The sequence below is a fragment of the Podarcis raffonei genome, chromosome 4 (assembly GCF_027172205.1).
Source record: "Podarcis raffonei isolate rPodRaf1 chromosome 4, rPodRaf1.pri, whole genome shotgun sequence".
Lineage (NCBI taxonomy): Eukaryota > Metazoa > Chordata > Lepidosauria > Squamata > Lacertidae > Podarcis > Podarcis raffonei.
In genome coordinates, this window is record NC_070605.1 from 1,330,958 (window position 1) to 1,354,395 (window position 23,438).

General features: G+C 41.0%; 2 protein-coding genes across 12 annotated transcripts in view; one reads left to right on the forward strand and one right to left on the reverse strand.

Annotated features, from left to right (window-relative positions):
• LOC128412017 (zinc finger protein 420-like) overlaps positions 1–23,438 on the forward strand; it is a 983,187-nt gene that overhangs the window by 335,650 nt on the left and 624,099 nt on the right. The window lies entirely within an intron of this gene.
• Positions 1–23,438, reverse strand: part of LOC128412014 (zinc finger protein 420-like) — a 62,523-nt gene that overhangs the window by 4,618 nt on the left and 34,467 nt on the right. For 6 of the 7 annotated variants that reach the window (XM_053384739.1, XM_053384736.1, XM_053384738.1 and 3 more), the window contains 8 exons: positions 22,543–23,033; positions 16,296–16,377; positions 15,936–16,018; positions 13,818–13,944; positions 7,665–8,155; positions 7,390–7,471; positions 7,030–7,112; positions 5,211–5,337 (listed from right to left, as the gene is read on the reverse strand). In XM_053384739.1, the coding sequence (XP_053240714.1) occupies positions 5,211–5,337; positions 7,030–7,112; positions 7,390–7,471; positions 7,665–8,155; positions 13,818–13,944; positions 15,936–16,018; positions 16,296–16,377; positions 22,543–23,033 (1,566 nt within the window). Of the gene's footprint in view, positions 1–5,210; positions 5,338–7,029; positions 7,113–7,389; positions 7,472–7,664; positions 8,156–9,040; positions 9,933–13,817; positions 13,945–15,935; positions 16,019–16,295; positions 16,378–22,542; positions 23,034–23,438 lie in introns of all 7 variants that reach the window. The other variant, XM_053384742.1, reaches the window with a different exon arrangement.

Genomic DNA, 23,438 nt, shown 5'->3' on the forward strand with positions numbered 1-23,438 from the left:
CAGTTAGATCTAAAACAATTGAAGAATCAACTAAAAGGATTCAAAAAGAGGTGAAAGAAAATAAAAGGGAGACAGAAAAGATCAAGGAGGAGATAGGGGACCTGAATAAAATTCAGGAGCAGGTATGGGACTGTTTAGCCATGCTTGAAATGAGGCAGAGACAATTGAATCTGAAATTTAGAGGTGTAGGGGAAGAAATGAATGAAAATATAAAAATTAAAATGATTAGAGAATTGGCAGGATGGATGGATATGAAAGAAGAAGAAATTGAATATACTGTGGAGAATGCATTTAGAATCAAAGTAAGATCCTTAAAGGCTAAATCTAAAAAACTAGCAGGAGATTGTTTAATGATATTTAATTCATTAGATATTAGAAACGCAATATTGAAAATGAGTTACCAGAAAAACTGATAATAGATGGCAGGACTATTATTATCTTTAAAGAAATTCCTACTAGATTTCTGCACAAGAGGGATGGTTATAAACAATGGGTGAGCGTGCTGAAAAGAAATGGTGTACAACATAAGTGGGAATTCCCAGAAGGGATTTCCTTCTACTATAAAGACAAAAGATTTAGATTGACTGATATTCAAGAAGTGAAGAAATTTATAAGGAGATACGAGAAAGAATTAAGAAAGGTAGAAGCAGATAGACCAATATATAGATTTGGAGAAAAGGAATCTGAACCAGAAGAAAGAAGAAAGGAGAAGGAGAAGGGAAGAGAAGAAGAGGAAAAAGAAGAAGAAGAAGAAGAAGAAGAAGAAGAAGAAGAAGAAATAGAAGAGGAAGAAAAGGGGAAAGAATTTGAAGAGGAGAACCTAAAGGGGGAAACCACAAGAATCTGAATTTGAATCTAATTACGGTTGATTAGAATATATTACAATGACTTCGAAATTAATAACTTGGAATGTGAATGGACTAAACAAGAAATCTAAGAGAAATAATGTAGAGAATGTTTTGAAGAAAAAAAGCCTTGACGTAATTTGTTTACAAGAGACACATGTTGCTAAAAAATACAAACATATTTTAAAAAATAAAAGATTAGGGGTAGAATTTATAAATTCAGATGTGATTAAGAAGAGAGGGGTAGTGTTATATGTTAAAGAAAAATGGGAACCTAAGTTAATCTGCAAAGATAAAGAAGGGAGAGTGCTGGGGGTACAAATTAATTACCAAGGGGGGAAAACAAATGTGGTTGCAATTTATGCACCCAACACAAACAAATAGAGTTTTACAGAAAGTTAGAAGAAAGATTATTAGAAATAGAAGATCAAAAAACTATTCTAATGGGAGATTACAATGGTGTGGTAATGCCAGAAATGGACAGATCAATAAAAAAGAAGAAAGCCAACCAGGGTAAACTACCAAAGACTTTTTTTAATTTGGTGGAAAACCTGGAACTGATAGACGTCTGGAGACTTAGACATCCAACTACAAAACAATTCACTTTTTTCTCGGAGCCACATCAAAGCTGGGGAAGGATAGCTCAAATATGGACCTCAAGACAACTAACCCCAAGAATATTGAAATGTGAAATTCTACCCCAAACTTTATCTGATCAAAAAGCAGTGTACAAGGTACATATAGATGGAGGATGAACGAAAATCTTTTTGAGAATTCAGAGGTTATTGAAAAAGCCAAGGAAAGCCTGAAAGAATATTTTAGATGGAACTTAAACAAGGAAACAAATTTGGAAGTTGTTTGGGATGCAAGCAAAGCAGTCATGAGAGGTTTCCTCAAAACAAAATAATTACAGAAGAAAGCTGAGAGAAAAGAAAAAAGAAGACGTCCTGGCACAATTGGAAGAGTGTGAAAAGAAATTAACGATAAAACCCAAAGATGATCAGAACAAACAAGCAATTCAAATGTTACAAACCCAATTTTCGATACTAGTAAACCAAGAGGTGGAATGGAAAATTAAATTAATGAGACAAAAAATTTTTGAATCAGCCAATAAAACAGGAAAACTCCTTGCATGGCAATTAAGAAAAAGACAAAAACAAAGTGTGATAAATAAAATAAAATTAGGAGATCGTCAGATAGAAGATCCAAGGGAAATAAAGAAAATCTTCCAAAAATTTTATGAAGACTTATATAAGAAGGAGAATGAGGAGACAAGCAAAATAGAAAAATATTTAGAAAATTTCAAAGGGGAAAAAATAACAGGGGAAGAAAAAGAACAACTGAATAAGCCAATAACAACAGAAGAGATCCAAAATGCAATAAAAAGGATGAAAACAGGCAAAGCTCCAGGCCCAGATGGACTTTCGACAAAATATTACATAGCCTTGGACGAACAACTTATCCCTGTATTAGGTGAAGTTATGAATAATATTATGCAAGAAGGGAATATACCGAACACATGGAGGGAAGCGCACATAACTCTGATCCCTAAACCAGACACGGACAGATTAAATATCAAAAATTACAGACCCATCTCTTTGTTAAATAATGACTATAAAATTTTTACAAACATATTAGCAGATAGATTGAAAAGAAGCTTGAAAGACCTCATTCATAAAGATCAAGCTGGGTTTCTGCCCAATAGACAACTTAAAGATAATATAAGGCACATTGTAAACATCATAGAATCTCTGGAAATCAGAAATGAAATACCAGCAGTGTTAATTTTCATTGACGCAGAAAAAGCGTTCGACAATGTGTCGTGGCAGTTTTTATTAAAAAGTATGGAAGCAATGGGGATAGAGGGAACATTTATGAAGGGTATAAGAGCTATATATTCTAAACAAACAACTAAATTAATTATTAATAACAATTTGACACAGTCATTTGAAATTACAAAAGGAACGAGACAAGGATGCCCTCTATCCCCCCTGCTATTTATAATGGTTCTAGAGGTGATAGCAAACAGGATGAGGAAAATACCGGAAATTCGTGGAATCAAAATTGGAAAGAAGGAATATAAATTGAAAGCGTATGCGGGCGACCTGGTACTTACTCTAGAAGAACCACAAATTACTGTCGGTAAAGCATTACAAGAATTAGAGGAGTTTGGTAAATTATCAGGATTTAAATTAAATAAAAACAAAAATGATGACCAAAAATCTGGAGAAGAATGTGACAGAGCAGTTAGAACAAAAATATGGAATTAAAGTAGTGAAAAAAGTGAAATATCTAGGGATCCAATTAACAATGAGAAACATTAATTTAATCAGTGATAACTACAACATGGAAATAAATTAAAAGAGATTTGGACACATGGAATAGAATAAAGCTATCTTGGTCTGGGAGAATGGCCACAATAAAAATGAACATTCTTCCGAAGATGCTATTTCTTTTTCAGACAATTCCAGTAATTAAGGGATCAACACAATTTAAGGATTGGCAAAAAACACTATCAAAATTCATCTGGCAAGGAAAAAGACCAAGAATTAAATTTCAATTATTAACAGATTGGAAGGAAAGAGGGGGATTCTCTGTTCCAAATTTAAAATTATATTATGAAGCATCTTGTCTATGTTGGATCAAGGAATGGATTATGTTAGAAAACATGGATTTATTGGATTTAGAAGGATTTAACAACAGATATGGTTGGCATTCTTATTTGTGGCTTAATAAGGCCAAAGTTCACAGAGGCTTTTCGAATCACATTTTTAGAGGTGCTCTATATGAAGTTTGGGAGAAAAATAAAAAATTATTAGAAAGAAACACACCCTGGTGGCTTTCACCGATAGACATACTAACAACAAAAAAACTGAATATGGAAGGGAGAAAAATAACTTATGAAGAAATTTTAGTAAAAACGGATAGAGGATGGAAAATTAAAACATACGAGGAATTAAAAAACAAATTAACAGGGTGGTTGCAATACCACCAGGTAAATGCTTTATGGAATGAAGATAAAAAATTAGGATTCAGTGAGAAAAAACTAAATATCAAACAGAAAACTTGGAGGGAAAACAAAGCTTTTATTGAAGATGTACAGTCTTCTATTGGAATGGGATACCAAAGACGAGGAAATCAAGGAGGTGATGGTAAAGTGGACGATTGACCTGGGTTATAACATAGATTATGAGAAATGGACAACTTTATGGAATAAGGGAATGAAATTTGCAGCATGTACCACTTTAAGGGAAAATCTAGAAAAAATGATGTATAGGTGGTATATTACCCCAGTCAAATTGGTAAAAATGTATAAAATGGGAAACAAAGCTTGCTGGAAATGTAAATGTAAAGATGGAGACCTATATCATATGTGGTGGACATGCGAGAAAATGAAAAGATTATGGGATCTAATATATAATGAATTAAAAAAATTTTTTAGGTATACCTTTCCAAAAAAACTGGAGGCATTTTTATTAGGGATAATAGGGGACGAAATAAAAAAGGTTGATCATAAGTTATTTCAGTATACAACGGTGGCAGCCAGGATTTTAGTTGCACAAAAATGGAAGACATCAGAAATCCCAAACGTTATGGAATGGCAGGTAAAATTATTTGAATATACGGAATTAGCGAAAATGACACATAGGATTAGAAACCAAGAAGGATCAAAGTTTGTAGAAGAATGGAGTAAATTTGTAACATACAGTGGTGCCTCGCAAGACGAAAAGAATCCGTTCCGCGATTCTCTTCGTCTAGCGGTTTTTTCGTCTTGCGAAGCAACCCTATTAGCGGTTTAGCGGATTAGCGCTATTAGCGGGCTTAGCGGCTAAAAGGCTATTAGCGGCTTAGAAAAAAGGGGGGGGAGCGGAAAAAAAATTGCAAGCCTAGCAAGACGTTTCGTCTTGCGAAGCAACTCAAAAACGGAAAACCCTTTCGTCTAGCAGGTTTTCCGTCTTGCGAGGCATTCGTCTTGCGGGGCACCACTGTACATAGAAATTAATTGTAGAAGCTTAAGGACTACAGCAGGATTAGATTAACTCTTGTGATGTATTTATAAAAAACTTGATGAAACTGTAAGAGATGAGAATTACTAAGAAAACCGCAACTGCGAAGGAGGGAAGTCGAGGCATGATCTAGCGCAATGTAGATATGATGACAACATGTGTGATTGCAAAGAATGTTTTATTTAATTCTTTATTTATTATTTATCATTTTGTATCAGTGTTTTGTTATGTTTTTTTCTTTATGTTTTTTCTTCTTTGGAAAATGCCAATAAAAAAGAAAGAAAATATATGAGGTTTGTCACATAGAGCTATTTTTTGAATTTCCAGGCAGATAGGACGATCCCACAGGGAGCCTTACCAAGAGAGGCCACGATCCCACGATTCTCCTCCATGACGTCCTTATGCAGAGCTCTCTGGTCAGGATCCAGCAACGCCCACTCCTCTTCCGTGAAACGGACAGCGACATCTTCAAAGCACACTGGACCCTAAAAGAAAAAGGGAAATGTCCGCCTCTGAAACAGGATCGATATGATCTGCTACACAATGCTCTGTTGTTTCCTTCCTCTTAATTGCTGCGTTTTATATATATATATATATATATATATATATATATATATATATATATATATAACATATAAATTATAAAATGTACCACAAAACTTATCACTTATACAATCTTTTTAGACTTCCATCAGCACCTCTGATGATCCACTGTTTTAACCACTTCTTATGCATTTCTTAACTTTATATTGCCTTTACATCTCTTAACAAATCATCCTCCCCCTTCTCCATTTTTTCCATACTTCCAATAATACTCCTCACAAAACTTCATGCAACCCTACAAACGTCGTCTGTTCTTCACAATTACTTTTCAATTTACTCCAGTCTTCCGTGAATTTCTGGTCTCGCTGGTTAGTTTATCTAATTCTGCTGCGTTATTTCAGTAGGATTGCTTTGCTGCACATTTTAATTATGGGTAGCTATTTTAATGCTTTAATTGAATTCTTTTGTTCTGCATTTTAACTATGGGTATTCATCTTTGTGCAAATAGGTGGCTCTCCACTTTATGTTTTCCACGTTATTCTGCCTACGCAAGCATCCCAGTTTCCCCGATGGAAGGATCCACTTTCTCCTCTCCTCGTGTACTGTTTTGGGGATGTTCCCTCCCAGTGCCCCAGAGCCAAATTCAAGGGGTTCAAGGGGGCATGGAGAGGGGGAGGAATGGGGGCAGGCTATATTTCGCAGCAGGTGGGGCTGGCTAGGAGAATCCTGGCTTCTATTTGTTCTCATCTATCCACCGCTTAGAAGCCTGTTTTAGCACTCAATGATGAATATAAAAATACAAGAAGCCTAGTCTGGATGGCCATCTGTCTTGGATTATCTAGCTGAGATTCCTGCAATGCAGGGGGTGGGACTTGATGACCCTTGGGGTCCCTTTCAACTCTAGGATTCCATGAAAACTGCAACTACAGATGAATCCTACAGGCGACATGCAGAAGGCTGGTGTCACAGAGTTATCTGGGCAGGAAATCCCATAGTTCACAGCTGGAATTAACTCTTTATCAGCAAGAACACAATATTCACAGACTTGGCTGAGCTTCAGGCCTAATGAGAAGAGCAGCTCATTCCCGGAGGGGCTGTCAGTTTGCACTGTCAATCAATTAATGGACTAGTTGCGTAGGTAGAAGTTTCCCCACAACTTTCTAAGTCCCCCCGGGCATACGATTGAACAGTGCGCCAGTGTGCAGCCTGCCTTTGCTCCTCCAATGTCAGATGTCTCCTGGCTCTGAGAGACAAGCAGGGAGGGGGGCTTCTGGCAGAAGGAGAGGGAGCCCCCGGTGGCTCCTCCTTCTCCTGACTCACCTCTGCCTCTCGAGCTCCCTCTCCCACTCGCCTCCTTCCTCTTCTGCCTCTGATTCTGCACTGCATTCTGCCTCAGAGTCTCCCAGCTCACTAAGCCCTGTTACCCCTTCAGCTTCTGACACCTCCTCTTCCCAGGCTTCTCCCTCTTCTCCCTCTGACTGCTCATCCTTCCTCCACCTCCACTCCTTGGGCTCTGAGACGTCTTCCCTTCCTGGTTCCCCGGCTGCTTCCTCCCACCATTCCTCTGTGCCCAACCAGTCCATGACATTGCTCCATCCCTCGGCCTCTGTCCCCACAAGGCAGCTTCCTCTGACCTGATCTGGTTCCACAGCCGCTGTTTCTCTTCTGCCCCCATGAAAAGGTGGATCAAGGGGATTTGCCGGCATCATTCTGTCACCTGCAAGAGAAAAAAGGTAAGCAGAATGCCAGGAGTGCCTGCTTCTTTCACAGGTGTAACAGGGCATCTCTAACGACAGATGGGCCTTTCAGAAAGCCTTTCCTGCTGAGTGCAGTTGAACGCTTGTGCCCATTTCATGTTAGTTGTGCAAAACTACTTCTCCCTTCCTTTGGACCCTTGTTCCCAACTGTCCCCCCCCCCAAAAAAAAGAACTCACAGATTAGTTGGAAAACCAACAGAACGAGACCAAACGGAGAAAAGCCACCTTCCTCCTTACCCAGTGGCCTCTCTCTGGTGTCCAACGGAGGCCTCTCTGCCTCACAGGAATCCAGGTCCATTTCTGCAAAACGATCCCTTTTCTGAAAGAGCAACAAGGATTCAAAACAGAGAATGAATGGCGAGAAATGTTAGAAAGAGAATGACAAAGACAGAAGCTTTAAGGGTGTTAGATCTCATTCCCAGGTAAAGAATGGGCCAACAGTAGAGCATTATGGGATGTTCTCCGTCCTGTTTGGAGCCCCTTGGGAGTATCCAGAGAAAGGTCTCTCTCACCTGCTTTCTCTCCTCTGCCTGACTCAGGAGGAATCCTTCGGCCAGGGCCACCGCCTGGGAACTGGTCTCCGCTCCACAGTCCCTCACCCAGCTCTCCATCTCCAGAGGAAGGACAGCCAGGAACTGCTCCAAGATCACCAGGTCCAGCATCTCAGCTTTCGTGTGCCTTTCTGGCTTCAGCCACTGGTGGCAAAAGTGGTAGAGTCGGCTGCAAACATCTCGGGGTCCTTTGGCCTCCTGGCAGCAGAACTGCCTCAACTGCTGGCTCTGCCCCTCTGAGCGGAGGGTGTCCTCCTCACCCAGGATCTTCTGCACAGAGTTTTCCCATAATCCCCCACTGCTTCCAGTTTGGATGGCATGGCCTCTTCCTGCTCCAGGGTCAGCTGAGTCTTGCTCATCCATCTGTGCTCTCAGGAAGCCTCTGAGAGATGAGAAGGAACCCTTTGGTCTTCTGCCAAGTTCTGCCTGTGCTAATGAGGTGCTAGCAAATCCTATAAAGGAAATACATTGTTTAGTTAGAGAAGTTTTAGGTCAGAAGAAGAGAAATCATAGAATCATAGAGTTGGAAGAGACCACAAGGGCCATCGAGTCCAACCCCCTGCCAAGCAGGAAACACCATCAGAGCACTCCTGACATATGGTTGTCAAGCCTCTGCTTAAAGACCTCCAAAGAAGGAGACTCCACCACACTCCTTGGCAGCAAATTCCACTGTCGAACAGCTCTTACTGTCAGGAAGTTCTTCCTAATGTTTAGGTGGAATCTTCTTTCTTGTAGTTTGGATCCATTGCTCCGTGTCCGCTTCTCTGGAGCAGCAGAAAACAACCTTTCTCCCTCCTCTATGTGACATCCTTTTATATATTTGAACATGGCTATCATATCACCCCTTAACCTCCTCTTCTCCAGATGGAGGGCACATAAATATTAAAAATGATAATAAATAAGGATATTGACAAGCTGAAACATGTGCAAAGGAAGGCGATTTATGTAATTATTTAATTTGTATACCACTCGACCCAGTGGTGCTAGCTTGAATAAAATATTGGCGGGAGGGGCCAGGTAAGGCCTGCTTTGCACAATCAATCACATGATGCATAAAGGGCATTGAAATAGCAATGCCTATCAACTGGGGGTGCCCCCCTCAAATATATCATTGGGGGGCAAAATCCCCTCAGCCTCTAAAAGTCGACTCCTGTTCCCACATGTCTCAGGACGTTTACAACATAAAAAGACAATATAAAAACACAAAATATACATCTGTAACCCCCCTTCCTTATCACATTTTAAAAGGGCATCAGATGTCAATCAGGTAAAGGCCTGGTTAACAAGGTGCGGATTTGCCTGGCTCCTAAAGCTGGATAATGGTTTTTCCAACCGTTGTATGGATTCTCTGGTGCCTAGTGAGATTAGCACTCTGAATGAAGCTCTGTCCACATTCCACACACTGATAGGGTTTCTCCCCTGTATGAATTCTTTGATGGGAAGTGAGAGAGGGGCTCTGACTGAAGCTCTTTCCACATTCCACACACTGATAGGGTTTCTCTCCCGTATGAATTCTTTGATGGGAAGTGAGAGAGGAGCTCTGACTGAAGCTCTTTCCACATTCCACACACTGATACGGCTTCTCCCCTGTATGACTTCTCTGATGGGAAGTGAGATGGGAGCTCTTCCTGAAGGTCTTTCCACATTCCACGCACTGATAGGGTTTCTCTCCTGTATGAATTTTCTGGTGCTCAGTGAGATTGTAGCTCATACTAAAGCTCTTTCCACATTCCACACACTGATAGGGTTTCTCTCCTGTATGAATTTTCTGGTGCTCAGTGAGATTGTAGCTCATACTAAAGCTCTTTCCACATTCCACACACTGATAGGGTTTCTCTCCTGTATGAATTTTCTGATGCTTAGTGAGATGGCCTCTCTGACTGAAGCTCTTTCCACATTCCATGCACTGATATGGTTTCTCCTCTGTATGAATTCTCTGATGGGAAGTGAGATGGGAGCTATGACTGAAGCTCTTTCCACATTCCACACACTGATATGGTTTCTCTCCTGAATGAATTCTCTGATGGGAAGTGAGATGGGAACTCTGACTGAAACTCTTTCCACATTCCACGCACTGATAGGGTTTCTTCCCAATGAGATTTCTTTGTTGGGAAGTGGAATGGGAGCTCTGACTGCAGCTCTCTTCATACTCCAAATTTTTGCGTGGCTTCTCCTCTCCGGGGGTTTTGTCATGTTCATCCTTGTTCTTGTTTTCCAATTCATCAAAATCTGCAATGGAGACAAAAAAGGGATTAGAGCCTCTGGAACAAATCAATTAGAACTGAAGGGAGTTGGGTCTTTGTTCATTGCCTTTGTTGGTTGTCATTAACCAACATTTTTATTCATATATTCTAATGGATTGTTGAATGTTGATTTGTTTGATATACAGTAGTGGCCAAAATTATGGAAGCCTTTTGGGGGAAAAGTATATTTCAGATATTTGATGGCTCGTAACACGACTTCCTTTAGAGTAATACCACAAAATTATGTATCAATGGAAAGATAATTTAATGAAGAATGTAATTATCTGTATTCTATCAAAAGTCATAGCGGAATAACCAGAAAAAGGAAGCACAACTTGCTTAGCTTGACTTTTGTTAGTGTGTTATTTTATATTGTGGAAAGTTGATATAAAATTTACAGATTGTATATTATTAAGAGAGAATTACATGAAAATGATGTATAGATGGTATATCACACCAGTGAAAATGGCAAAGATGTTTAAGAAAGAAAATAAGAGATGCTGGAGATGTAAAGAAAAAGGAAGGAGCATTTTATCATATGTGGTGGGAATGCAAATGCATTAAAAAATATTGGGAAATGATATATAATGAACTGAAAAAAATGTTCAAAATGAGCTTTGGTAAACATCCTGAAGCCTTTCTGTTAGGTATCTCAAATCAAGAGCTGCCAAAAGAAAAATGGACATTATTTATGTATGCTACAACAGCGGCAAATATCTTGACTGCACAAAATTGGAAGATGGAAGAAATACCATCAAAAGAACAATGGTAAGAAAAACTGAGGAATTGTGCAGAATTGGCTAAGCTAACAGAGAAACTACGAGAGAAGGACAAAAAGGATTTTAAAAGAGTTTGGGAGCCATTTACAGGTTATTTGCAGAAAAAACAACTGGCAGGGTCTGAATAAACGTTCACAACTTTATTATAGTAACAGAAAAATTAGAGAAATGATAAGGGAATTTAATTTTATATAAAGCAGGACACAATAAATAAAACTAAATAACTCAATAGAGGGGGAGTTGAGGGAAGTCCAGAGGATGGGAGGGAGAACATTTGTATATAACATGATGATTGAGATATTTTTATTTGTTGTAAAATTCAATAAATATTCATTTTAAAAAAAGAAAAAAGAAGAAGATTGAGGAAAACTTAACCAAAGCTGGCCTTTCTATATTTGTGAAGAGGTATAAGGAGACTCCCATGGACTGCAAGATCAAACCTCTCCATTCCGAAGGAAATCAGCCCTGAGTGCTCACTGGAAGGACAGATCCTGCAGCTGAGGCTCCAATGCTTTGCCCACCTCATGAGAAGAGAAGACTCCCTGGAAAAGACCCTGATGTTGGGAAAGATGGAGGGCACAAGAAGAAGGGAACGACAGAGAATGAGATGGTTGGACAGTGTTCTCGAAGCGACCAGCATGAGTTTGACCAAACTGCGGGAGGCAGTGGAGGACAGAAGTGCCTGGCGTGCTCTGGTCCAGGGGGTCACGAAGAGGCGGACACGACTAAACAACAACATAAGGAGGCTACAAAATCAGACTGGTAAAGGCAGGAAAAGGTGCACAATAGCAAGTGACGATCGAAGAATGAAGAGACTGTGCCTGCATGACAAAAGAAAATCATCTGGGTGTTTACAAGATGACATGGCGCAATGTAATGTGAAGCTGGGTGCAAGGACTGGTCTAAATGCTAGAATTCCAAGGGAAACGCCATTATCTCTCAAGCAAAGGTGGAAAAGATAAAACTGGGCTAAAACTCATGGTAACTGGACAGCGGAACAATAGGACAGTGTTATTTGGAGCGGTGAGACACAAATCTCCTTGCTTGGTAGTGAGGGCATGAAATACGCGAGGAGGAGAATCGGAGAAGATTTACATCCTACTTGCATTATACTGACCGTGAAACACCCAGACAGTGTGATGATCTTGGGTTGTATGACAGCAAAAGGTGTGGGCAGAATTTGTGTCATTAATGGGAACGTAAACGCCCCCGAATATATAAATCAAATACTTGAGCCTGAATGTGAAATCCTATTCCACTGCTGGAATGGCCTGGGAATAGGCCAAGCGAAATGAGGGGATGAGGGACCAACTCCCTTCTCTTGCCATTGCCTTCAGTTAAGAGTTTGGGTGTAATCCTTGACGCCTCCCTTTCCATGGAGGCACAGGTTACAACAACAGCCAAGTCGACATTTTCCCACCTTCGCTGCATCAAGCAGTTGGTCCCTTACCTCTCCCGCCCCGACCTGGCCACCGTGATCCATGCGATGGTCACCTCCAGGCTTGACTACTGCAATTCGCTCATCGCAGGGCTGCCCTTGAAGCTGTCCCAGAAACTCCAGCGGGTGCAGAATGCTGCAGCGAGGCTCCTCACGGGGTCTCTGCCATGGGAGCATATTCACCCGGTGCTTTTCCAGCTGCACTGGCTCCCGGTGGAGTACAGGGTCAGGTTCAAGGTGCTGCTTTTGACCTTTCAAGCCCTTCATGGACTAGGACCCTCGTACCTATGGGACCGCCTCTCCTGGTATGCCCCACAGAGAGCCTCAAGGTCGATAAATAGCAACACCCTTGTGGTCCCGGGCCCTAAGGAAGTTAGATTAGCCTCAACCAGAGCCAGGGCCTTCTCCACACTGGCTCCGGCCTGGTGGAACGTTCTGTCTCATGAGACCAGGGCCTTGCGGGATCTGATTTCTTTCCGCAGGGCCTGTAAGACAGAGTTGTTCCACCTGGCCTTTGGCTTAGAATCAGTTTGATTCCCTCCCCCTCTTTCTTTTTCCTTTCTCCTCCTGTGAAGAGACTGCATCCTAATGTTTTAATGTTGTATCTTAATCTTTTTAATTGTATTTTAATCAACTTGTTTTTATTATTGGTTGTAGCCACCCTGAGCCCAGTCTTGGCTGGGGAGGCCGGGGTATGAATAAAAAATTATTATTATTATTATTATTATTATTATTAATTCCATCTTGGTTTCACATTATCACAGCTGCAGAACTAAAAAACTTGCTTCACTCCATGGGAAGGCGTTGTAAGGCCGGAATTAAAGCTAAAGGTTACCGAAGCCAGTATTAATTGACATGGTGAGAATTTCTGTATATCTCCTTTTTTCTATGTGTTTCACATTTCTTTTTTATGACTGCTGTTCTAATAAATACTCTTTCATAAAAGTTATTGCATTGCATTCTGCATTAAATTATCTTTCCTATGGTATTACTTCCCAAAAAAGTGGTGTTATGAGCCATCAAACCTTGGAAACACACTTTTTAAAAAGTTTCCACGATTTTAGCCACTAGTATGAGTTGTTCATTTAAAGTTAATGTGCTTTTTATTACAGGATCAGATTGTTATTATTAATGTTTCATGTTTACATATGTGTTGGAAGTTGCCCAGAGTGGCTGGGGCAACCCAGTCAGATGGGCAGGGTATAAATAAAAATTATTACTATTACTATTATTATCATCACTGGTACTACTACCTGAGATTCAGTCAGTCTGGCTCTTCTCTGGGATGGATTTTCTTTGGCCCAGTCATGGCATCCCCTCCATCGCCAATGTCAGGCGTCTCTTTGGTCAACCCAAGAAAACAAAAACAGAAAACCTGACAGAAGCTACTTATCTTTCCGAACAACTCTGAAGCTGACATTTAAGATGCCTGGGCAGTTCAGACCAGCCGAATCGTGGTATAAAAAGGCAGAACTGGAGGAAGATTTTTGACAGAAAAAACTGCAATTTGCTGTTCAAGGTTTCTTGTGGGGGTGTTAGGTTCCCAGGTGTTGGAGGGGGCGCTGTTGAGCTCTGTGGAAATGTATGAGGTTTGTCACATAGAGGTATTTTTTGAATTTCCAGGCAGATAGGACGATCCCACAGGGAGCCTTACCAAGAGAGGCCACGATCCCACGATTCTCCTCCATGACGTCCTTATGCAGAGCTCTCTGGTCAGGATCCAGCAACGCCCACTCCTCATCTGAGAAATGAACAGCGACATCTTCAAAGCACACTGGACCCTAAAAGAAAAAGGGAAATGTCCTCCTCTGAAACAGGATCGATATGATCTACTACACAATGCTCTGTTGTTTCCTTCCTCTTAATTGCTGTGTTATATATATATATATATATATATATATATATATATATTTAATTTTAACTAATAAATTATAAAATGTACCACAAAACTTATCACTTATACAATCTTTTTAGACTTCCATCAGCACCTCTGATGATCCACTGTTTTAACCACTTCTTATGCATTTCTTAACTTTATATTGCCTTTACATCTCTTAACAAATCCTCCTCCCCCTTCTCCATTTTTGCAATACTTCCAATAATACTCCTCACAAAACTTCTTGCAACCCTACAAACGTCGTCTGTTCTTCACAATTACTTTTCAATTTACTCCAGTCTTCCGTGAATTTCTGGTCTCACCGGTTAGTTTATCTAATTCTGCTGCGTTAGTTAGTTTATCTGTTAGTTTATCTAATTCTGCTGCGTTATTTCAGTAGGATTGCTTTGCTGCACATTAGTTTATCTAATTCTGCTGCGTTAGTTAGTTTATCTGTTAGTTTATCTAATTCTGCTGCGTTATTTCAGTAGGATTGCTTTGCTGCACATTAGTTTATCTAATTCTGCTGCGTTAGTTAGTTTATCTGTTAGTTTATCTAATTCTGCTGCGTTATTTCAGTAGGATTGCTTTGCTGCACATTTTAATTATGGGTAGCTATTTTAATGCTTTAATTGAATTCTTTTGTTCTGCATTTTAACTATGGGTATTCATCTTTGTGCAAATAGGTGGCTCTCCACCTTATGTTTTCCACGTTATTCTGCCTACGCAGGGATTCCAGTTTCCCCGATGGAAGGATCCACTTTCTCCTCTCCTCGTCAGTTGTTCTGGGGAGGTTCCCTCCCAATGCCCTAGAGCCAAATTCAAGAGGTTCATGGGGGCATGGAGAGGGGGAGGAATGGGGGGCAGGCCCCATTTTGCAGCGGATGGGGCTGACTAGGTGAATCCTGGACATTATTTGTTATCGTCTGTCCACTGCTTAGAAGCCTATTTTAGCATTCATTGATGAATATAGAAATACAAGAAGCCTAGTTTGGATGGCCATCTGTCTTGGGTGATCTAGCTGAGACTCCTGCAATGCAGGGGGTGGGACTTGATGACCCTTGGGGTCCCTTTCAACTCTAGGATTGCATGAAAACTGCAACTACAGATGAATCCTACAGGCGACATGCAGAAGGCTGGTGTCACAGAGTTATCTGGGCAGGAAATCCCATAGTTCACAGCTGGAATTAACTCTTTATCAGCAAGAACACAATATTCACAGACTTGGCTGAGCTTCAGGCCTAATGAGAAGAGCAGCTCATTCCCGGAGGGGCTGTCAGTTTGCACTGTCAATCAATTAATGGACTAGTTGTCTAGGTAGAAGTTTCTTTAGTGTGGAGGTATATGAAAAGTGAGATTATATAGTGCAAAGTTTGAAGAGAGTGAAGACCCAGGCTCCCCACAACTTTCTAAGTTCCCCCCCGGGGGGGTTTCTAGCATACGATTGAACAGGGCGCCAGTGTGCAGCCTGCCTTTGCTCCTCCATGTTAGACCTCTCTTGGCTCTGAGAGACGAGCAGGGAGGGTGGCTTCTGGCAGAAGGAGAGGGAGCCCCCAGTGGCTCCTCCTTCTCCTGACTCTCCTCTGCCTCTCGAGCTCCCTCCTCCCACTCGCCTCCTTCCTCTTCTGCCTCTGATTCTGCACTACATTCTGCCTCAGAGTCTCCCAGCTCACTAAGCCCTGTTGCCCCTTCAGCTTCTGACACCTCCTCTTCCCAGGCTTCTCCCTCTTCTCCCTCTACCCGCTCATCCTTCCTCCACCTCCACTCCTTGGGCTCTGAGCCATCTTCCCTTCCTGGTTCCCCAGCTGCTTCCTCCCACCATTCCTCTGTGCCCAACCAGTCCATGACATTGCTCCATCCCTCGGCCTCTGTCCCCGCAAGGCAGCTTCCCCTGACCTGATCTGGTTCCACAGCCGCTGTTTCTCTTCTGCCCCCATGAAAAGGTGGATCAAGGGGTTTTGCCGGCATCATTCTGTCACCTGCAAGAGAAAAAAGGTAAGCAGAATTCCAGGAGTGCCTGCTTCTCTCACAGGTGTAACAGGGCATCTCTAACGACAGATGGGCCTTTCAGAAAGCCTTTCCTGCTGAGTGCAGTTGAACGCTTGTGCCCATTTCATGTTAGTTGTGCAAAACTACTTCTCCCTTCCTTTGGACCCTTGTTCCCAACTGTCCACCCCCCCCAAAAAAAGAACTCACAGATTAGTTGGAAAACCAACAGAACGAGACCAAACGGAGAAAAGCCACCTTCCTCCTTACCCAGTGGCCTCTCTCTGGTGTCCAACGGAGGCCTCTCTGCCTCACAGGAATCCAGGTCCACTTCTGCAAAACGATCCCTTTTCTGAAAGAGCAACAAGGATTCAAAACAGAGAAAGGGACTTCCGGTCGGCGCCAGCGTCTAATGGCTGCCTCCCGCTGAGCTCTGCTCAGGGAGGCTGCTTCGCGAGTTCGGGTCTGACCGCTACGGCAAAGCGGGGACCCCTAAAATCTCAGGCGCGGAAGCCTGAGAGCAAGGAGGCTCGGTGGGCACCTTAAGCGCCCCCCCTCACTGCAAAGGAGCCTTTTTAAAGGCTCCGGAGCGGCATCGGGGAGCGCGGTGCTGAGAGCCGCTACCCAGCCCGTGGAGTGAAGCCGCGTCGCCATTTGACGGAGAGCGCCGATTCCTTCCTGACATTTGGAACTTAATTGGATTACCCGTGAGTAAGACTGAACAACAACTTTAAAAGAAAATACCTAGAAATTGGCTGAAAACGGAGAAGGCAAAAAATAAGGAAGTCTGCCTTCCTCGGACTGCATGTAACTAAAGCAACGAAATAGGAAGCTGCAATTTGACAGGAAGCAGCTTTAAAATTGACGGACTCAGACATTGGACTTAAATCCCCCCCTTAGCAGGCAGGGGCAGGGGGGGAAGATCTTTGACTTGTTTTACCTGCATGGAAGAAGCATAGAAGGGGAAATTTCTGCCGTTTTGAACCCTTGGGGAGGACTGCCTGGAAAGTGAGCCACCGGGACTGAGAGCTGTCATTAGAGATTTGCTACAAAGTTGGTGCTTTGCCTTTTTACAATAAGTAAAGACCCTACTTGCTATAAGTTTGGCACTTTGGAAAGTTACAATTTGCCACTATTTAGAAAATATTGGACAATTGGTTGTTATTTTTGTTACCTTTGAAGGGAACCTTTGTTTCTTTGCACTTGGAACTTTGGACTGCTCCCTCTAGAGGCTGCAGGAAAACAGTTATTATTTTTACTGTAAGGAACAGGCTTGTGGAATTTTCCATCTGAAAGTAATTCCCGTGGGAACGACCTTGGGATATGAGTGGCCCAACAGAAGAGAGAATAACAAGAGCTAAGAGTAAAGTTGATCACAAAAGAAGGGGCTCAATTACAAATCCAACTGCAGCTGCTACAACTTTTTCCATGGATACAGCGACAGTGACACGGGCATTAGTCAAAATAAATGAATCTTTGGAAGTGCTCACAAAGCAGAGCACTGAAAATTCCAAACAGCTGACTGAGCTGTCAACAAAATTGGATTTAAATACAGAGACAATAAACAAATTAGTCCAAGAAAATGAGATAACCAGAAAGATTGCGGAGGAGGCAAAAACTTCTGTAGAGGAGGCAAAAACTTCTGCAGAAACAGCACAGGAAAAGTTAGTACCAGTCTGCAAAAAGCTGGAAGAACATGATGTGGCCCTGTCTTTATTGGAATTAGAGGAAAAGTAGAAATTTGAGATTAAGATTGATTCCAGAAAATGAAAAGGACAATTTGATAGACTTTCTTACAAAAGAATTTCTGGAATTTTGGCAGGACAACTTGAAAGAAGAGGAATTTAAGATAATAACTGCTTTCAGACTGGGCAGGAGACAAAATAGAAAGAGCCCAAGAGACTGTCTGATAACTCTGAGATCTCAGGAGGAGAGAGACAAGATATTAAATTTACATTTTCAAAGAGCCCTTGAGATTGAAGATTTTCGTGTGCAGATTTTTAAAGATATTCCTAAATATATCTTGGAAGTGAGGACCTACTATAAGGATTTGGTCACCCTATTGAAAAAGAACAACATACTATTCAGATGGGAGTTTCCACAAGGCCTGTCTTTCAACTATAAAGGAAAGAAAATCAAGATAAAAACAGTGCAAGACAAAGAACAATTTCTGGCAAGGAACGAGGAGGACCTTTTGAAGGAAACGGTGGAACCTACGGACCTAGCAGAAATACCAGACATTTCAAACTTATCTTTTGGGATTAAAACACCAACAGAAGAAGATCTGCTTGGAGCAGCTGGAGGAATAACTAAGTAAAAAACAAGATGTCTCTGCAAATTTTAAGTTGGAATTGTAATGGACTGAATCTTCCCAGAAAAAGACGTGAGGTTTTTCATATCTTAAAAAAAGAACAATTGGACTTGATTTGTTTACAAGAAACCCACGTGACTAGAGTACACCGAAAATTACTTATTAACAAAAGATTAGGACAAGAATTTATTTCATCGGATAAAGTGAAGAAAAGAGGAGTGGTGATTTATGCAAAGGAAAAGTTGGCCCCTAAATTAATATTTAAAGATGAGCAAGGAAGATATTTGGCAATTGAAATTCAGGTTCAAGGAGAAAAATTACTGATTATAGGAGTTTATGCACCGAATGAAGGGAAGTCAGAATTTTTTAAGAAATTGCATGAGACATTATTGGATTATTTGGACTATAATGTAGTTTTAATGGGAGACATGAATGGAGTGGTCTCTACAAACATGGACAAAGCACAAAGACAGGTGGTCTCCAAGGATGGGAGACTACCTAAGACCTTTTTTGAAATGACTGACAATATGAACCTGATTGACATTTGGAGAATAAGGAACCCTCTTGAGAGAGAGGGAACTTTCTTTTCTGAGGCAAAAATGACTTGGACTAGAATTGACCAAATATGGGTAACTAGTGGGATGGCATCAAAGATTAAGAAAGTGGAAATCTGCCCAAAGACTTGCTCCGACCATAATGCTGTAAAGATGGAAATGAACCTAACAACAGCTGGATCCTTTAGATGGAGGATGAATGATTCCCTGTTTAGAGATGCAGAGGTGTATAAAAAGGCCCAGAAGGTATTGAAGGATTACTTTGAGATAAATCTGAGAACAGAAGTGGAAAAAAGAGTAATTTGGGACGCAAGTAAAGCCGTTATGCAAGGATTTTTAATACAACAGAATTCTATAAAAAGGAAGAGACACAATGAGAAGAAGGATAAGATTTTGGAAAAGATAAAAGAAGGAGAAAAAAAAATTGAGATCTAAACCAAAGTCACATGAAATATTGAGAGAAATTAAGTTTTATCAGAGACAATACATGGAATTGATGAACCAAGAGATAGAATGGAAGATAAAACAAATGAGACAAAGGACATTTGAATCGGCAGATAAATGTGGGAAACTTCTGGCATGGCAATTGAAGAAGAGACAAAAACAGAATATGGTTACAAATCTAGAAGTGGAAGGAAAGAACATTTATAAACCAAATGAGATCAGAAACTGTTTTCAGAGTTATTTCAGGAGACTTTATGCACAGGGGCCGGTGAATGAAAAAGAAATAGAAGAATTTCTTAAAAAGTACGGATTACAAAAAATTTCTGAACAAAGTAAAGTGATTTTGAACCAGAAGATAACTGATCAAGAAATTGAGGGAGCCATTCAAAGTATGCAATTGGGAAAATCTCCAGGACCTGATGGACTAACCTCCAGATATTACAAAGCTTTGAAAGAATGGCTTATACAACCGTTGAAGGAGGTTTGTAATGAAATCTTAGAGGGGAAGAAGGCACCTGAATCGTGGAAAGAGGCTTATATCACACTTATACCAAAGTCAGAGACTGAGAAGAACCAGGTTAAGAACTACCGCCCTATATCATTACTTAATGTGGATTACAAAATTTTTGCAGACATTTTAGCAAAAAGATTGAAAAGAGTTTTGGTGGGGGAGATTCATAAAGACCAAGCGGGCTTTCTTCCAGGAAGACATTTGTCAGACAATGTGAGAAATATAATAGACATTATGGAGTTACTGGAAGCTAATATTAATACTAAGGCAGTGTTAATATTTGTGGATGCGGAGAAAGCCTTTGACAATATCTCTTGGAGTTTTATGAAAAAGAATCTCCAAGGGATGGGGGTAGGCCAAGGTTTTGAGAATGGTATAAGTGCGATTTACTCTGAACAAAAAGCAAAATTGATTGTAAATAATGTGGTTACAGAAGAATTTGCTATTGAAAAAGGGACACGACAGGGATGCCCAATATCCCCATTGCTTTTTATATCTGTCCTGGAGGTTTTATTAAACATGATCAGAGGGGACCAGCTGGTTAAAGGGATTCAGGTCGGAGCAAAACAGTATAAATTGAGAGCGTTTGCAGATGATTTAGTTTTAACTTTACAAGAGCCAGACACTAGTACGAGAAGAGTTTTAGAGTTAATACAAGTATTTGGTCAAGTAGCAGGTTTTAAGCTGAACAAACAGAAAACGAAAGTATTGGATAAAAATTTAACAGTTGCAGAAAGAGAGAAATTCCAGAGTGATACTGGTTTAACGGTAGCAAAGAAGGTGAAATACCTGGGGATAAATTTGACATCCAAGAATGTGAACCTATTTAAAGATAACTATGAGAAATGTTGGGCAGAAGTGAAGAAAGACCTAGAAATATGGTCAAATTTGAAACTTTCCTTGTTAGGCCGAATTGCTGTTATTAAGATGAATGTTTTGCCGAGAATGTTATTTTTGTTTCAAACATTGCAGATTGTGGATAAAATGGATTGTTTCAAGAGGTGGCAAAAAGATATATCTAGATTTGTCTGGCAGGGCAAAAAGCCCAGAATAAAATTTAAGATACTAACTGATGCAAAAGAAAGAGGGGGGTTTGCCCTGCCGGACTTAAAATTGTATTATGAATCAGCGGCTTTTTGCTGGCTGAAAAATTGGCTGCTTCTTGAAAACACAGATATTTTGGATTTGGAAGGGTTCAATAACAGATTTGGTTGGCATGCATATATATGGTATGACAAGGTTAAAATCCACAAAGGTTTTAAAAACCATATTGTTAGAAAAGCTCTATATAATGTTTGGATTCGGTACAAAGATTTGTTGGAAAATAAAACCCCCAGGTGGTTGTCACCAATGGAAGCTAAGGAAGTGAAAAAATTAAATATGGAATCCAAATGGCCGAAATATTGGGAAATTACAGAGTACGAGGAGGGGAAAGTGAAATTGCAGAGTTATGAGAAATTGAAGTCTAAAGTAAGAGACTGGCTTCATTATTACCAGATAAATGAAGTCTTTAAACAGGACAGGAAAATTGGCTTCCAGGTGGAGAGGTCGAAACTAGAAACAGAGCTTTTGGAACCCAGTACTAAGAATCTGTCAAGAATGTATAACTTGCTGTTGAAATGGAATACACAGGATGAGACGGTTAAATCAGTTATGATTAAATGGGCACAAGACATTGGACATGACATTATGTTTGCTGACTGGGAACAGTTATGGACTACCGGTATAAAGTTCACGGCATGTAATGCCTTAAGAGAGAACATTATGAAAATGATTTATAGGTGGTACATGACCCCAGTCAAGCTAGCAAAAATTTATCATACGCCCAATAACAAATGTTGGAAATGTAAGGAAACTGAAGGTACTTTCTATCACCTTTGGTGGACGTGCCCAAGGATTAAGGTCTTCTGGGAAATGATTTATAATGAAATGAAAAAGGTGCTTAAATGCACTTTTGTGAAGAAACCAGAGGCCTTTCTCCTGGGCATGGTAGGCCAATTGGTGTCAAGGAAAGACAGGACATTTTTTATGTATGCGACAACAGCAGCAAGAGTACTTTTAGCAAAGTATTGGAAGACACAAGAGCTACCCACATTGGAAGAATGGCAGACAAAGGTGATAGACTATATGGGACTGGCTGAGATGACCGGCAGAATCCGCGACCAAGGGAAAGAGACGGTGGAAGAAGATTGGAAGAAATTTAAAGTTTATCTTAAGAACTGTTGCAAAATTAATGAGTGTTAAAATGTCTTGGGTAATGTAAAATAGAATTGCAGTGACAAACAATTGGATATGAGAAAAAGGATTTAAAGAAAGTGCCATAAGTAATTGAAATTAGGGGTTGCTGGAAAGATTTAAAACAGGGATGCAGAAAAAGGAGGTATGGGGAAGTCGCTGAAAGAAGGTTTAAGAAAAAAAGGGTTAAGAAATTATACGTGTTTATGTGTTTGTTTATTTTTGTATTGTTTTGTATTGTCTTTTAATATGTGTTGGAAAATCAATAAAAATTTATAAAACAAAAACAAAAAAAACAGAATGAATGGCGAGAAATGTTAGAAAGAGAATGACAAAGACAGAAGCTTTAAGGGTGTTAGATCTCATTCCCAGGTAAAGAATGGGCCAACAGTAGAGCATTATGGGATGTTCTCCGTCCTGTTTGGAGCCCCTTGGGAGTATCCAGAGAAAGGTCTCTCTCACCTGCTTTCTCTCCTCTGCCTGACTCAGGAGGAAACCTTCGGCCAGGGCCACTGCCTGGGAAGTGGTCTCCGCTCCGCATTCCCTCACCCAGCTCTCCATCTCCAGTGGAAGGACAGCCAGGAACTGCTCCAAGATCACCAGGTCCAGCATCTCAGCTTTCGTGTGCCTTTCTGGCTTCAGCCACTGGTGGCAAAAGTGGTAGAGTCGGCTGCAAACCTCTCGGGGTCCTTTGGCCTCCTGGCAGCAGAACTGCCTCAACTGCTGGCTCTGCCCCTCTGAGCGGAGGGTGTCCTCCTCACCCAGGATCTTCTGCACAGAGTTTTCCCATAATCCCCCACTGCTCCCAGATTGGATGGCATGGCCTCTTCCTGCTCCAGGGTCAGCTGAGTCTTGCTCATCCATCTGTGCTCTCAGGAAGGCTCTCAGAGATTGGAAGGAACCCTTTGGTCTTCTGCCAAGTTCTGCCTGTGCTAATGAGGTGCTAGCAAATCCTATAAAGCAAATACATTGTTTAGTTAGAGAAGTTTTAGGTCAGAAGAAGAGAAATCATGGAATCATAGAGTTGGAAGAGACCACAAGGGCCATCGAGTCCAACCCCCTGCCAAGCAGGAAACACCATCAGAGCACTCCTGACATATGGTTGTCAAGCCTCTGCTTAAAGACCTCCAAAGAAGGAGACTCCACCACACTCCTTGGCAGCAAATTCCACTGCCGAACAGCTCTTACTGTCAGGAAGTTCTTCCTAATGTTTAGGTGGAATCTTCTTTCTTGCAGTTTGGATCCATTGCTCCGTGTCCGCTTCTCTGGAGCAGCAGAAAACAACCTTTCTCCCTCCTCTATGTGACATCCTTTTATATATTTGAACATGGCTATCATATCACCCCTTAACCTCCTCT